Source organism: Haliotis rubra, unplaced genomic scaffold (genome assembly GCF_003918875.1).
Source record: "Haliotis rubra isolate DU_JTF1 unplaced genomic scaffold, ASM391887v1 Scf2375, whole genome shotgun sequence".
Taxonomy (NCBI): domain Eukaryota; kingdom Metazoa; phylum Mollusca; class Gastropoda; order Lepetellida; family Haliotidae; genus Haliotis; species Haliotis rubra.
In genome coordinates, this window is record NW_025766420.1 from 13,376 (window position 1) to 28,839 (window position 15,464).

Consider the following 15,464-nt stretch of genomic DNA (forward strand, 5'->3'; position numbering starts at 1 on the left):
ATGTTTGAAGAGAGGGCAGACAAAGGTATTTAAATTCATCGGCGACGTCCTTGAATTTGCCTTGTCAGTGGTGGTTAACGCTGCTGTCTTCACCAAACGCCGCGCAACAAAACTAGCGACAAATGGAACATTATAGAAATTCGACTCTGCCCATTTCAAAATATGTTCTTTTTACAGCACATACATACTCATTAAACGATGTAATTTGCATAGGGGTTTGGACTGGTAAAACATATTTTGACATTATCTAAAGTATCATACTTTGCATCGTATCTAGGCGCTCATATCGGTAACTAAGATCCCCACAATAGTACCGTTACGTCCTCAGGGGTCGACGGGAACAAGGCGTTAACCTTCACCTCTATTGTGAACACGTCACAGCCATTTCACGGAACAATACATGACACTCGTCAAGACTACAGGCGCTGTGTTGAGCTCATGTCGCTGTTTTGTTAGCGTTAACGAGACAGCTCCTTACATCGCATCATGGTGGCGAAGGTCAAGCTGAGCCACGTGGCTTGACCAATGTGTGTGACAGTTGGGGGTGTGGCGGTGGGGGCGATATGGCTGCCATGGGATTCTGTAAAGGAAGCAGTAGCCCTTAAGAGTCAAGACAATATGGAAAATCTGACACTTAATTAAGGCGACATCGACGAAATATGATTATGCAATACCGACCTGCCAATATTATCGATACAATCTGACGGCGGGATAACTAGAGTCGAACTTCGTGTTTACGCCTCAATACTGACATCCGCACTAACATATCTATGTGAGAGATAGTATGATATATAATAGATTTTTTTCTCTCTGATTGATCCAAGGGTTCAAATTGTACGTCATCTTGTCCCGACCAAAAAATACCTCCAAGTACTGAATGCGGCACATTCGTAAATGATTGGGAATATCTGTCAATAAAATATTTTTTTTTAAATTATATACTAGTAAACTAAAATAAAGTTGCGGAAATGAAATATGATGGATTAAAATATTTTATGGATTGTTGCTTGTTGTAATATTTCAATTAGTAAAAATTTGACACGAAAACTTACTACGATTTTGTGAGTGTGTAAACAGTGCAGGTTAATAAAATGGTACATTACAAAGTAACAGCATCCGATAACGCTGCATGAGTGGAGGGGAAGATGGAAGTGGGGAGGGGGATGAGATAGTGGGGGTCGGGGCAGGGGAGAGAGGAGGTGGAGCCGGATGTCGCGCTTAACCACGCCCGGGGGTACTGATCTGAAGAGGGTGGGTGCTTCACAAACACGAGTTATCTTTCAAGTCAGTGGAGTAGCCGGCTAATTGAGTCGACACCCTCACAAGCATAAACATTGTAACAGTGGCACGGAGGTTAATTTGTATCTGCTTTTGTCAAAATCACAAGGATTTTACGTTTGAATTGAATCCATGCGTCTGGTTTTGAAACCATTCAAGCAAAAATGTGTAGGGTGAACACTGTTCCATGGATATTTGGAGTCTTGTTTGGACCATTTCACACACTATTACTATAAGAGCATCTGAAAAAACAAATTATATGATAAAATGTAATCGCTCGTTTTCTGGGGGTGATTATTAAACGAAGGATTATTCACTAACGTGAATGTTTTTTCTTGAACATTTTTATTCCACATGGATAACAGACTTACACACCATTAAAATAACTCTGTAACTGTCATTTTGGTCAAAGTATTGTTTCGTCTGAGTTAGCAAATAATAAGCTACCGTTGGAAAGAATTAAATTGTATATTTAACCCAGTTGTATATTTAACTCAGTTCATAGGCGGATCCAGAAATTTACAAAGGAGGGGGTTCAGGTTCAACCCCCTCAACCCCACCGTGGCTCTGCCATTGCAAAACATTAACTTCAATGTGGTCTTTAGTCATTTTCAAAGGGTGGGGTTCGAACTCCCCTCCCCTTCTTTTCTGGATCCGCCACTGCAGTTGTTAAGTTAGATGTATTCAGAGAGACACCCAGAATTCGTCGCCTGTAAGCCTTGTGTGCGTAACACACTGTCAGGCATTGCTACAGATAGAGATGGTGTTTGTAAAAAAAATATTTACATGAAAATATTTAAAGACTAATTAAAAAAGTAAAATAAATATTAATTCATGATTTGTGATCAACTACGATAAGAAAACAATAACATATGTGACCAGTGATACGCGGTATTACAACAGTAAACAATCTGAGAACCAAACCAAAAAAGAAAAAAAAATGTTTTATTGAGAATTTCATCACATGTCAGTCCAATATCAAACGTCCATTTCATTAGAAAATATCCCATAAATAAAGGATGTCATCAAATCGCGAATAATCAACAAAAAATACAATAATGCAAAAAATGAGGAAAATCTCTCTCTGCGAAGCAGGATGTATTCAAGGCGAACATGTCAAAATAATTATGGACAATAAAGTCAAAACAGCTTGTATAAAAAGACAAGCTCCCTGTTTTATGCAAATCACATTTGGGATCAGTGACGACTTAGACTAGCATCCCTGCCGCAAGGCAATTTGCATACCACGTGACAATATTTAATCCTTCCTGTATTTGAGAGAAGACTTCATGCCAGGCATCCTCGATAATCTCCAGGTTATACGTTACGATCACACTCCACTATACCCTGGATGTATCCACGGCTTAGCCCGATAATTATATTACCTCCCTTTGCTGGCTCCGCATTCTCACAGCAGCCAATCAGCTAAGCCGCCGTTACATCCGAGCTTGCCAATATCAACATTGACAGATCTGAAACTTTCAAAAAATATATAAAAGAACGCCTTCTATCTCTTTCAGAGTACCTCTGCATCAATTGTGTTGCCAAGTTTAAACGGTTAGATAATTTAAGAAGCGAAAGTGATTTGTGATTGGTTCGCTTAACTTCCCAGCGTAGACAACTGATTGGATAAAAAGCCAGCCAAGGGAGGTAACAAAATCATCGGGCCAAGCCGTGGATGCATCCAGGGTATAGTGGAGAGTGATCGTAACGTATACCCTGGGGATTATCGAGGATGCATGCCAGGACTCTCTAAAGCGAATATTTGGATTTACGTAGCCACGCCTCCATTCCATGATGTTACAAGTAAAACTTGGCTGTGTAGATGGATGTTCCACTCCCACCCAGTATCCCAAATATATGGAATCCTAGAAGGGACGTTGTCGTCCTTTTAAAAAACAGACAAAAAGCGTCAAATTTAACCAAAGCCCGACAATGAGACTTTTTTGGCCATTTGTCGCGTTTTAAATAATATTTATTTTTACTATTCAAAGGGCAAAGATCCAACAAATCGACATATTCCGACGTTGGAAACTGTGTCATTGTCGCCATTTTGAAGAATAAAACAATACTATTCAAAGCACAACAATGCTACATACCGACAGTACTACAAACGGCCAAAATGTCGCTTTTCGCACTTTGGTAGATTTACCACTTTTTGCTTGTATTTATCAGGCGAAAACGCAACAATGTCCCTTCTAGGATTCCATACAAATACCACCTAATTTTCCCCCCTGATTCTCGTTGGATCACATTTGAATCCCGACTATTACTTAACACAAATCGCAAAAGCACATGTCAAAAAACACATCGCAAAAGCATGGCACTCGTTCATTGGTCGTAAAGGGGTGCGGTATGAGGTAAAATTGCTGGGAAAGTGTCGAGAAAAAACCCTATAGGAATGATTTTGTATGTACACGGTGATTATCATAAACGTTGTATCTGAGTGTCAAATACCAAGATTATATTTGCATCCACCACCCTACTTTGTTGAGTCCAGAACCCCCTGGATTTTGAGTGAGTGAATTTAATTTTACGCCGTGTTTGGCAATATTCCAGCAATATCACGGCGGGGGACACCAGAAATGGGCTTCACACACTGTACCCATGTGGGGAATCGAACCCGGGTTTTGGCGTGACGAGCGACCGCTTTAACCACTAGGCTACCCCTGGATTTTGAAGATAACAGACTTATATCGAACGGATCATTTACCGGAGCGTGAATGTGAATATTCATGAAATGTTCTAATGTGTTCAGAATTTTGAGACGTCTTACAGGCCGATTTAACATGGAGAATATTGTACCCTTAAGTGCATGAATATAAAGAATGGCGTAACAATACCGTCACAATTGGGATTTACAAATGTTGCATTATACAATTAATACATATATACCATGTAATTTGTCGCTAACCCATGGCAGACATGTTCCAACTATGTGTTAAACATTTCAATCACACTGTTCCCAAAACACATTATTTTCCCGTCCGCCCATGCATCTCTTTCCCAAAACTCGAAAGCTCTAAATGAAGCAAATCTAGATTGCCTCCCAAGTTCAGGCTTTGAATAACATATCTCACTTGGTCTCCCTGTAAATCTAAAAGAAACTGTTTGCTTTTATCTGAAAGTATATATTCAGACTAAGCGTTATTATAAACTTCCACATGCTATGTGTTCAAAGAGCAACTAGTATTGCAGCAGGCAGTACATTGACAGTTCTGTTAAAACGCGAGTTGGGGAATTAGCTCGCTTGGCAAGAGGTCTGACTATACCAACCCACACACAACACAACACCTGAGTAAAATAAACAAGGAGTTTAATACACAGCAGTCACAGGATGATTTTCATAATCAGTCAATAATAGAATGGTTTACAATTAATTATTAGAACATGTTCACAATGCAATCAGATATCAAAGTACATGTAGATTCGTTACACACGACACATACTACATTCATCACGAAACATATTCCAATGTACACAACAATAGTTCAATATTCTACACATCACCCCAGTGGGCGTTCACACAATCTACATTATGTGGCAGTCACAAGACAGCATAGTACTCACAACGTAATACAACAGTTAAAATATCCGACACACTCTATAAATTCTATAATAGTCACATAACAGTGTAGTGTCAAAGATCAGTATGAAATACACAATCCTAAACTGTAATACAGAAGATATGAGACATGTAATAAAGCATATCGCGTTCATACAGCACAAAACAGCATATTGCTCCTAACGCAATGTACTCGTTAGGTACACACTCTATACAATCCAGACATCACCCCATACTTACAATACAATGTACATTCTACAACAGTCGCTAAACAACATCGTGTTTGCGCGTAATGCAATAGTTAGGATACCTGACACACTCTTTAAAATCTACCATAGCCACACGACAACTTAGAGCTAATCATTATCAAATAAACAATCCTAAACAGTAATACAGAGTAATTGTGAGATATATTAAACGACGCCACGTTCCACATAGACCTAACGGTTTCGCCGAGGGTCGAACATATAGTTAAGGTATCTACAGTAGATTACAGTTAATATAGAATAGCAATGGTAAAGATTTGTCAAAGTAGAAGAAAGTAAAGTTTCTTACCTGAGTAAAATAAACAAGGAGTTTAATACACAGCAGTCACAGGATGATTTGTGACTGTGTGTCGTCCCTGTTTTATACCTATTCCAGTTATCATAGATAATCCATTTACTGATAAAGATGACGATAAAGTTGTTGTTGTGAACTTCAGTTGCTGTATCTTAATCCTATTGCCTAACTCGACTGACGATAAGGTGCCTACTGCGCATTTAAGAACTCTATCTTGGCAGGGTTGTCTAATGATTTTGATAAACGTCGGTGTTGATGATTGAAGTTCACAGTGAATTTGATTAGCCTATCTCTATCTGCCAACACATACAAGATACTGGTCTCGGACGTTCGTTATCATTGTGACCCTTGGCGGCTTGCAGATTGTGAAACGTGGTCAGTTAGTCTGTAACATTTCTGTATTTCAATAACGTATACTGTCATAACATATGTTAAAACATTGTGCTTTTCTCCCATGTTAATAGTATCCCCCTATTCTGTTAAAATTTCGTCCCGAAATTTGTATGAACAAAATGCACTATGCATATTTACACAACAAGAGATGGGTAAATAGAAATAGCTGGCAGTGTCCCTGCACGTTTCACAGAGACAACTGGTAGCATGTACCCATGATGATTAATTAATATATACGCACAGAATGGCCCCTTTAAAATTGGGTGCAAACAGCAGGCCGTTCTGAATGGCAGTAGAAATGAAGAAGGTAACGTGACTGCCTTACCTAGAGAAACATCTTTGATCGTAAGCCCTGGCATATCGACATATAGTCTCGGTCGAATCCAACCTATTATCTGAAGATTGGTGATGTTAACTGGGGCCTCTATGTTGTACTGCGTTATACATTTAGTAAGTTTGGCAATTGGTATAAGAAAGCATTTGGGACCATTTGTTATTTCCAATACGATAGTACAAGACTGTTGATAATTTTGACGAAACATCCTGAGAGTGAAGCACAATAAAAGGGAAACAATGAAGACCGACTGAATTGTAAGTACAGTAACCATGGCGTGGTCTAAGGTAAATTCGATTGACTGTAATGCCGATAAAGGGTTGAAGGGAGTAGTCGTGGGAATGTTATATTTGAATTGAGGAACTTGAACGTCTGCCTTGACCCTACTGGTCTGGAGCAGTATGAGCAGGGTGGAGATTGTGCGTATTCTCTGGAAGGTGTATACAAAAGCAAGAGTAGATGCGCATGCCAAGGTTAAGGCAATAAGTGCCAGTATGGAGTTAAGGTTGGGCCACGAAGCAACAGGGATAGCTGAACCATCAAGGATAGGTTCAGCTAAATTGGTAAAGGCAATTTTTCTATTCTTGGCCCTTTGTACCAGTCGGGATAAACTCAGATGGTCTTTCTTATCTTGACTTATAACAGAAGTCAAAGAATGATTGAATAAGTGAAAGGGAGGCACGTCGATATTGATAGGTTCCCGGAATGTAGTATCACCACTGATAGATGCATATTGTGTGTCATTGAAAAAGGCCTGGATGAGTGCAAGATTCACTGGATGTTGAACGGAAACCGTTCTTTGAACATGAGCATGATGCCAAACGTGGAGGTAAATACAAATCCTTAGAAGAAAGGGAACATCTACAGGGACAGAGAGCATGCAAAACTTACATCCCTGAATCATTCTTTGATGAGCATGACAATCAACAGCAAGTACATCTGATTCATAAACAAGTACTGAAGCTGGTGTTAGTTCCTGAAGTTGTGGAACAAGGTGGTTTATTCTGAACCTGAAGTCGCATAGTTTGCTAACATGTGATTTGTGATTGAAATATAGGGCAGAAACGCAGGACATGGAGGACTTTGTATGAAATGCTAGGTTGAAGGGGGCAAGTTAACGTGTTACCGATTGAGCAAACTGCTAAGTCAGCAGTAGACATGGTGGTGAAATAATCACTGGTATCAGTCTTGATAAAATAATCAGGTAGGTCTAAAATTTGGGAGGCGTGAGAAGATGTTCTATTTATTGGAACAGGGAATGATTTCACCTTATAGATGGACAGGGGAGATGAGAATGCTGTCAGAGGAATCTTTACAGTAACATATAGTTTCAAACCATCCCTGGCAACGAGGAAATTACCTTCTCTATAGTAAGAGTTGATGACTGTATTAGCCACATGAAAACGAGGATATTGTTTGTTCAAGGTATGCTGGATTCGCCTCAGGGTATGCCCAAGCACTTGGTATGGAACAAGATAGGGTGAAAGTTTACCATTTACGAGTTCTTTGGTGGCCTGAAGGAGTTGATCCAACTGATGTTCAAGGGTCGTAGTATGGGCAATCTGGCGAGCTAAAAGACGTAGCATGCGCAGATAGTAATTTCTCATATTTGACTGTGATTTCAACAAATCTTTCTCCAATACCAGAATGGCGTCATGGTTTGATTTGACCCCATTTAGGACATTTGAAAAACGATCATTTTCTAATTGCATATAAGATGAGAGGTCATTTTCATGTTGCTTAAATGCCTTGGCCATTGCAGAGGTTTGTTTACTGAGAGAGACCATATGGCGTCCGAGTGTTTGTACATCACCTATTGTTGCTGTACCAAAAAGGGACCTTGCAAAGGATCCTACAAACCCAAAGATTGCTCGTCTTGAACGGGATGGTAGGATAGGTGTTTCTTGGATAAGATCATAAATTTGAGCACGGGTATTGTTCAGATAATGTGAGAACTGCGATTTAAAGGAAAACATAGGTGTGAAAACATGATGAACATAATGACATCTAGTTTCATTTGTCAAGCAATGGAATGCAAAGACGGGAAGATTCGTTTCAGGTAGAGGAATCTCAAAAGAGTGGAGCCAGAAATCACCTGAAATCTGTAGTGTCCTTCGATGGTGTGAAGGCAATGCCATAATTTACACGAAGTACTGAGTCTTCAAGGGCTAGTGGTGAAGCAAGCAATGGTTGGAAAATGACGACTATCAGGATACAGAGGATGTTAGAGATGTGCCTCTTTCCTAAAACAAAACACAAGACATTTTGAGTTACTTAATGTGTACACCAAATAGAACAGCATATAGGGTTTGGGTGAAATTGCTGCAGACAATTTCTAGCACTTGATAACTATGCATGATCTAGATGGTGTTGACATCAATGAATTTAGGTATGAAGACACATCTCTAATCCCTGGTATTTACTTTATCTGGAGATATGTGTAGGGGCGTTTCCGTCTCTTACCTTTCATGGTGAAGCGTTCATGAAAGATGCGCTTGGATTCTTCAGTAACATGTTCAGAGGGTTCCCATGAGGGTTCTGAGTAACCAACCCACTTGACTAAATAGTAACGTTTGCCCTGTTGCATGCGTTGACGCAATAGCTTTTCAACTGGATAGTACTGGTCACTTACCTTGGGTGACTGTTGTTCACAAACAACGTCTGTGGTCTGTGAGAGTGACTGATTGGTTTCCGAGTGTTCCCCTGATTGTGACGGGGTTATGACATCTTCAGGGCTACCCTGGGAATCGTCACCTACCTTTGATACCTGTTTCTCAAAATTATCATTGGTGGTTTGAGAGAAGGTAGGTCTGTCTTCTAATTGGGAAGGAGCAGTGTCCTCTTCCAAGACATCCTGCTGTTTATCCGTGTCCACAGCTACCTGTGTACCAGGTCGATTCTGGGCAGGGTTTGTCTCATAAAATGGTTTCAACCTGTTGGCATGAGTGCGTGATGGCAGCTCTTTCAATGTTTCTCTATTTCGCAGCTGATAAGTGTCGTTTGAACACTTACTGCTGATAAGATAAGGGCCTTTGTACTTTGGTTCGAGTTTGGGTGACCGTTTCTTAACCGTGACTGGATTGGTCATCCAGACGAGGTCACCTTCATCATAAGTACACCCTTTAGCCTTGGAGTCATAACGTTGTTTCATTTTCTCCTGGACTATCTTCAAGTTTTCTGTAGCCACTGTGTTAGCAATTCTCAGGTTATCCAATACCCGTGAGACATGTTCCACTGCATTTTTACCTAACGAAGTCTTTGGTAATATTGCTGTGTCAAAGGGAACATGCATTTCCTTGCCAAAAAAGCATGTGAAATGGAGAGAATCCTGTAGACTGTACCTTTGGTGTCATGCGGAATGCCATCATTATCCCTGGAATCAAACTAGGCCAGTTTGAGTGATCAGTGTCACAATATGTGCGAAGGGACTGAAGGATGGTACTGTTTGTCCGCTCACAGGCGGAATTCGTCATTGGATGGTAGCTACTTGTAAGATGACGTGTTACCTGGAAGATTTCACATAGAGCACTAACAAGTTTAGACGTGAAGTTACGACCTTGGTCAGAGACAATGGCCCTTGGAGCACCATAACGACAGAATATCTCCTGATATAAAACACGTGCCACTTCTGTGGCTTCCTGGGATTTGAGAGGGAATGCCTCCGACCAACGGCTGTAGGAATCTACCACCAGAAGGATGTGTTTGTAGCCTTCAGGTGTCTCCGTCAATGGTCCAAGGAAGTCAATGTGATACCGCTCAAATGTCTCAGTGATGGGCAGTGGATGGAGAGGTGCTCTGTTAGGATGCCGTGAAACTTTGGAGACTTGACATTTATGACATGACTTGATGTAATCATGAACGTACTGATACATCCCAGACCAATAGTACTTGAGTCTGAGAGCCCCATACACTCTGTCAGCACCAAGGTGACCACCACCTGCTTGAGAATCATGGTATGAGAGAAGAGCATCCCTACGGAGGCTCTTGGGAAGGGCTAACTGACGAATGAGCTTATCAGCTGCTTCCATCTTGCGAGTACGAGGCTGGTAGAAATGGTAAAGTACCCCATCTAACATGTCATACTCATGAGCAGTGTTTTGAATCCTTTTCCTCTGGTTCATATCTTGTGGTAAAGAACCATCTTCGAGGAAATTTACAATGCCTTTGAAATCAGGGCACTGCCGTTGCATTTCTCCAATATTTTCAAGATCAGGAGAAGAGGGAGTGGAGGTTGTCTCCATAATGGTATCCACAGCCGAGATAGATGGGGATGGGGTATCATAGAAAAACTGAATTTCGAGGGATTCAGGTTTTGTGTCGTGGTTGTCATTGACATCCATGGTCTGTATAGGAGGGTAGGTTCTCCTAGATAGTGCATCAGCATTGGTGTTCACTCTCCCAGGCCTGTGAACAATGTCATAGGTGTACTCTTGCAGTTCAAGAGCCCATCTATGGAGACGACTGGTAGTGTGCTTGATGCTCTGCAACCAGACTAGGGCCTTATGGTCTGTAATGATTTTGAAGGGTTTACTCGTGAGATAAATGCGGTTGCACTTGACTGCTTCTACCACTGCTAGACACTCCTGTTCACTGACAGTCCATTTCTTCTCATATGAATTTAGAGATCTTCCCCCATATGCAATTGCTCGTTCCCTACCCTGGTCATCTAACTGGCCTAAAACATAGCCGATTGCTGATCCTGATGCATCTGTGGTGAGGATAAATGGTTTCTGCATATCAGGGTAGGCCAAGACAGGAGCCTGAACAAGACTTTGTTTCATTTGTTCAAATGCAGTTTGGCAAGTGTCCGACCAGTGAAAGGGGGTATCTTTCTGTAAAAGGGCATTTAGTGGTGCTGCTAGTTTGGAATAACCCTTGAGAAATTTTCTATAGTAATTGCACAATCCAAGAAAGCTGCGAAGGTGATGGATGTTTTTAGGAGGGGGGAAAGTACGAATAGCTTCAGTTTTGGATGGATCAGTTCTGATACCCTTTTTGGAGAGGATGTGGCCAAGGTAGAGAACTTCAGAACGAGCAAAGTTGCATTTATCTGGCTTCAGTTTCAGATTAGCTGATCTCAAGCGATCGAAAACTGCTTGTAAATGGGAAAGATGCTCTTCAAACGTCTTGCTGTAAATCAAAATATCATCCACATATACCAGGACATGTTTCCATGTCAAGCCTTGCAGGGCTCTAGCCATGACCATCTGAAATGTGGAGCATTGCATTGTAGCCCAAAAGGCATAACACGCCATGTATATAGGCCACTCTGCGTGACAAAGGATGCCTTGTGAGCTGTTTCCGAATCCATAGGAATTTGCCAGAACCCTGATGCCAAATCAAGCGTGGAAAATATTTGAGCATGGGAATCACCAATAGCATCAAATGCATCTTCCAGACGAGGCAAAGGATAGGAAGCCGGAACGGTAATCTTATTCAATGATCTGTAATCTATGGCAAAACGGAACTCACCCGATTTCTTCTTGACTAAGACCACCGGACTCTGCCATGGGGACATGGAGGGTTCAATGAACCCAAGGTCAAGAAGTTCCTTGGTCTGTCGATCAGTCTCTGCCTTGCCTTCAGGGCTCTTCCGATAGAACGGCAGATGAACAGATTTGGAGCCAGGTACTGTATCTATCCTATGTGAATATAGGTTAGTAATGCCAAGTTCAGTTTTGTCAGCAGCAAACACATCCCTGTTGGCTTTAAGAAGTCTAGATAAGTCTGATTTCTGAGTATCATTTAGATCTGCCTTGCTGAGATCAAAATTTAGGTTTGAAGGCTTACCTTGAGATGTAGGAGTGGATCTGTCCTCCAAGGGGTGTATGAAGGCCACATCGACAGGGTGAGCAACTGCTATGACCTTGCGGGAGGGTAGGACAACTGGTTCGCTAGTTGGGTTCAAAAGGGTAAAACATGCCCTACCCTTTTTTGACTGTACAAGACACTTAGCACCTGCTAATTTGCATGTGGTCAATTGAGGGACTGGTTCGAATAGAAAGGCACATGACTGACCTTTGTGGTTACTCAACTTAACGGGAATGGTGACTTGCATGTTAGGAGGTATAGTGACAGGTGCACATGTACGTACAAGTCCTGAGCCAGTGATTTGGAGAGGTACCATGACTAAACCGTGATGGAGGGCAAGAGTATGTGTTGTATAGTCTATGATAGCTTCATTTTGAGTGAGGAAATCTTGCCCTAGGATGATTGAATGTTGCACTGATTTGAGTACTAGAAAGTTGTGGTCGATTGTCATGCCACCAATGGAGAGGGGAAATCCTAACTGACCCAAGTACCTGAATGTGCTCTCCCCCAACACCGCTAACATGTGAGAGCGTACTGTCCTGCATCTGGGACAGGGGAATACCTGCCCTTTTTAAAGTTGGAAGAGATAGAACAGACAAGGTGGCACCTGTGTCTACTAAGGCATGACAGCGAACATCACCAACCTTTACATACACTGTATTCTTAATCTGTGACTGATGGGATATACTAGAGGATTTGGGGGGTACTGGTATGCCTGCTGAAAGAAGATTTATTCTTATGCCTAGGGGCTCTCAAGGCGTGCCTGCTCGTAGGCAAGGGCCTACCAACAGGCGCGAATCCCTATTGCTGATTCAGTCTTATGCGACATACCCTAGCAAAGTGATGTAACCCATGACAATAACTACATTGCTGATTTGAAGATGGACATAAAAATCTAGACCGACAATTGTTACCACAACCCTGGCAATTACCTGAAGGTTGTCTGTAGCTGCTCCGCGGTTGTTGTTGCCGTTGTTGTTGCTGCAGTGGTTGTGCAAAACGACGAGTGTTGACCCTAGGTTGGTGAGGCGGGTCCCGGCTGACATATCTGTTGACATTCTGCCTCTGGGGAACGTGGGCCATCTGAGCAGTCAACTTGTCAAGTTGCTGCTGTTGTGTTGTCAACAGAGCAGCGATGGTGGCCAGTTGACTGTTGTCAACCCCAGTTGACGTCACAGATGAGATGGATGGAGTGGCGCCCTGGGTGGCTTGAAGAGTTGCTTCAGCCAGTCTCACCTGATGTGACAGTGCCTCCAGTGACTGTGGACCATGGGGAATAACCAATCCCTTTAAAGGAGGCTGCAGGCCATTGATGATGACCTGAACAAGGAGGGTCTCGGGGATCTGGAGGCCGACTGTCTTCTCCTGGACGCGTTCAATGAAGGCAGGCCCGGACTCGGTGTTATTTTGGCGGGCGGACAGGAAAGCCGTCTGTGAGGTGACATCCGTGAACCTACGAGTAAAGACGGCTTCGAATTGGGCTGCGGTTGTTGGGGCTGGATGAAGCGAGTCCAGCCAAGTAGCAGCGGGTCCATCTAAATACAATGGCAGGAGGTTCAAGTAGACGGAATCACTCAGTGATTGGTGCTGTCTAAGACAATCCATCTTCTTCAGCCATTGTCGGGCGTTGCCGGTGCCATTGAATTTTGGCACCAGATTACTCACGTATGCCATATTGGGGACTGAGTGTGATGCGGCACTGCTTGATGAATACCACCGTCTGTGTTTGGGGCCGACGCAATACCGTCTCCGTTGATAGTTACGGGAGGATTAACGCTGTCAGTGTTTGGGCCCGAAGCTAATGTTGTAAGGTCCTCCAGTAGTTCGTCAAGGCCGCTGGATTCTGTGACAAGGTCGGAGGTCGGCTGTGGCTGTGGCTGTGTCCGACTCTGGTGTTGTAATTTGTGGGTTGGTATGTAGCCATAGGCCGATTTTTGATTCTCCGCCACTTGTTAAAACGCGAGTTGGGGAATTAGCTCGCTTGGCAAGAGGTCTGACTATACCAACCAGACCACACACAACACAACACCTGAGTAAAATAAACAAGGAGTTTAATACACAGCAGTCACAGGATGATTTTCATAATCAGTCAATAATAGAATGGAATATTTTTATAATTAATTATTAGAACATGTTCACAATGCAATCAGATATCAAAGTACATGTAGATTCGTTACATTACGACACATACTACATTCATCACGAAACATATTCCAATGTACACAAACAATAGTTCAATATTCTACACATCACCCCAGTGGGCGTTCACACAATCTACATTATGTGGCAGTCACAAGACAGCATAGTACTCACAACGTAATACAACAGTTAAAATATCCGACACACTCTATAAATTCTATAATAGTCACATAACAGTGTAGTGTCAAAGATCAGTATGAAATACACAATCCTAAACTGTAATACAGAAGATATGAGACATGTAATAAAGCATATCGCGTTCATACAGCACAAAACAGCATATTGCTCCTAACGCAATGTACTTGTTAGGTACACACTCTATACAATCCAGACATCACCCCATACTTACAATACAATGTACATTCTACAACAGTCGCTAAACAACATCGTGTTTGCGCGTAATGCAATAGTTAGGATACCTGACACACTCTTTAAAATCTACCATAGCCACAAGACAACTTAGAGCTAATCATTATCAAATAAACAATCCTAAACAGTAATACAGAGTAATTGTGAGATATATTAAACGACGCCACGTTCCACATAGACCTAACGGTTTCGCCGAGGGTCGAACATATAGTTAAGGTATCTACAGTAGATTACAGTTAATATAGAATAGCAATGGTAAAGATTTGTCAAAGTAGAAGAAAGTAAAGTTTCTTACCTGAGTAAAATAAACAAGGAGTTTAATACACAGCAGTCACAGGATGATTTGTGACTGTGTGTCGTCCCTGTTTTATACCTATTCCAGTTATCATAGATAATCCATTTACTGATAAAGATGACGATAAAGTTGTTGTTGTGAACTTCAGTTGCTGTATCTTAATCCTATTGCCTAACTCGACTGACGATAAGGTGCCTACTGCGCATTTAAGAACTCTATCTTGGCAGGGTTGTCTAATGATTTTGATAAACGTCGGTGTTGATGATTGAAGTTCACAGTGAATTTGATTAGCCTATCTCTATCTGCCAACACATACAAGATACTGGTCTCGGACGTTCGTTATCATTGTGACCCTTGGCGGCTTGCAGATTGTGAAACGTGGTCAGTTAGTCTGTAACATTTCTGTATTTCAATAACGTATACTGTCATAACATATGTTAAAACATTGTGCTTTTCTCCCATGTTAATAACAATTATATGTGTGACGGAGGAGATCTTGCGTCGCTAGTTTTTCTCAATAATCTGAATACATGTATGTAACGTGAAACCGGCAGATACCTATAGAAGAAAGTGTTTGCCCTAACTGTAACAACGATGTCCCTTGTATATAGAAGGGATATAATATGGGGATGAATGGCATGTACTTTTATCTTGGCCCG

The 15,464-nt window shown here is 41.7% G+C and overlaps 1 protein-coding gene across 1 annotated transcript; it reads right to left on the reverse strand.

Moving 5' to 3' along the window:
* Positions 1-458: 458 nt before the first annotated feature.
* Positions 459-14,001, reverse strand: LOC124278464. The gene is made up of 4 exons (XM_046714170.1): positions 12,875-14,001; positions 8,227-8,374; positions 6,519-6,766; positions 459-580 (listed from the first exon to the last, which is right to left on the reverse strand). The coding sequence occupies exons 1-4, from the start codon at positions 13,614-13,616 to the stop codon at positions 459-461; spliced, it is 1,260 nt and encodes a 419-aa protein (XP_046570126.1). The 5' UTR covers positions 13,617-14,001.
* Positions 14,002-15,464: the final 1,463 nt, after the last annotated feature.

Bases quoted from the DNA above. Each gene is read 5' to 3' on its own strand.
- LOC124278464 (XM_046714170.1), bottom strand. From the start codon at position 13,616: ATGGCATACGTGAGTAATCTGGTGCCAAAATTCAATGGCACCGGCAAC. The intron at 8,375-12,874 runs GTAATTGCCAGG...GTTTTGTTTTAG, and splicing joins CAGCTACAGACAACCTTCAG to GAAAGAGGCACATCTCTAAC. The intron at 581-6,518 runs GTAGGGTCAAGG...CTTCCTTTACAG, and splicing joins GCTCATACTGCTCCAGACCA to AATCCCATGGCAGCCATATC.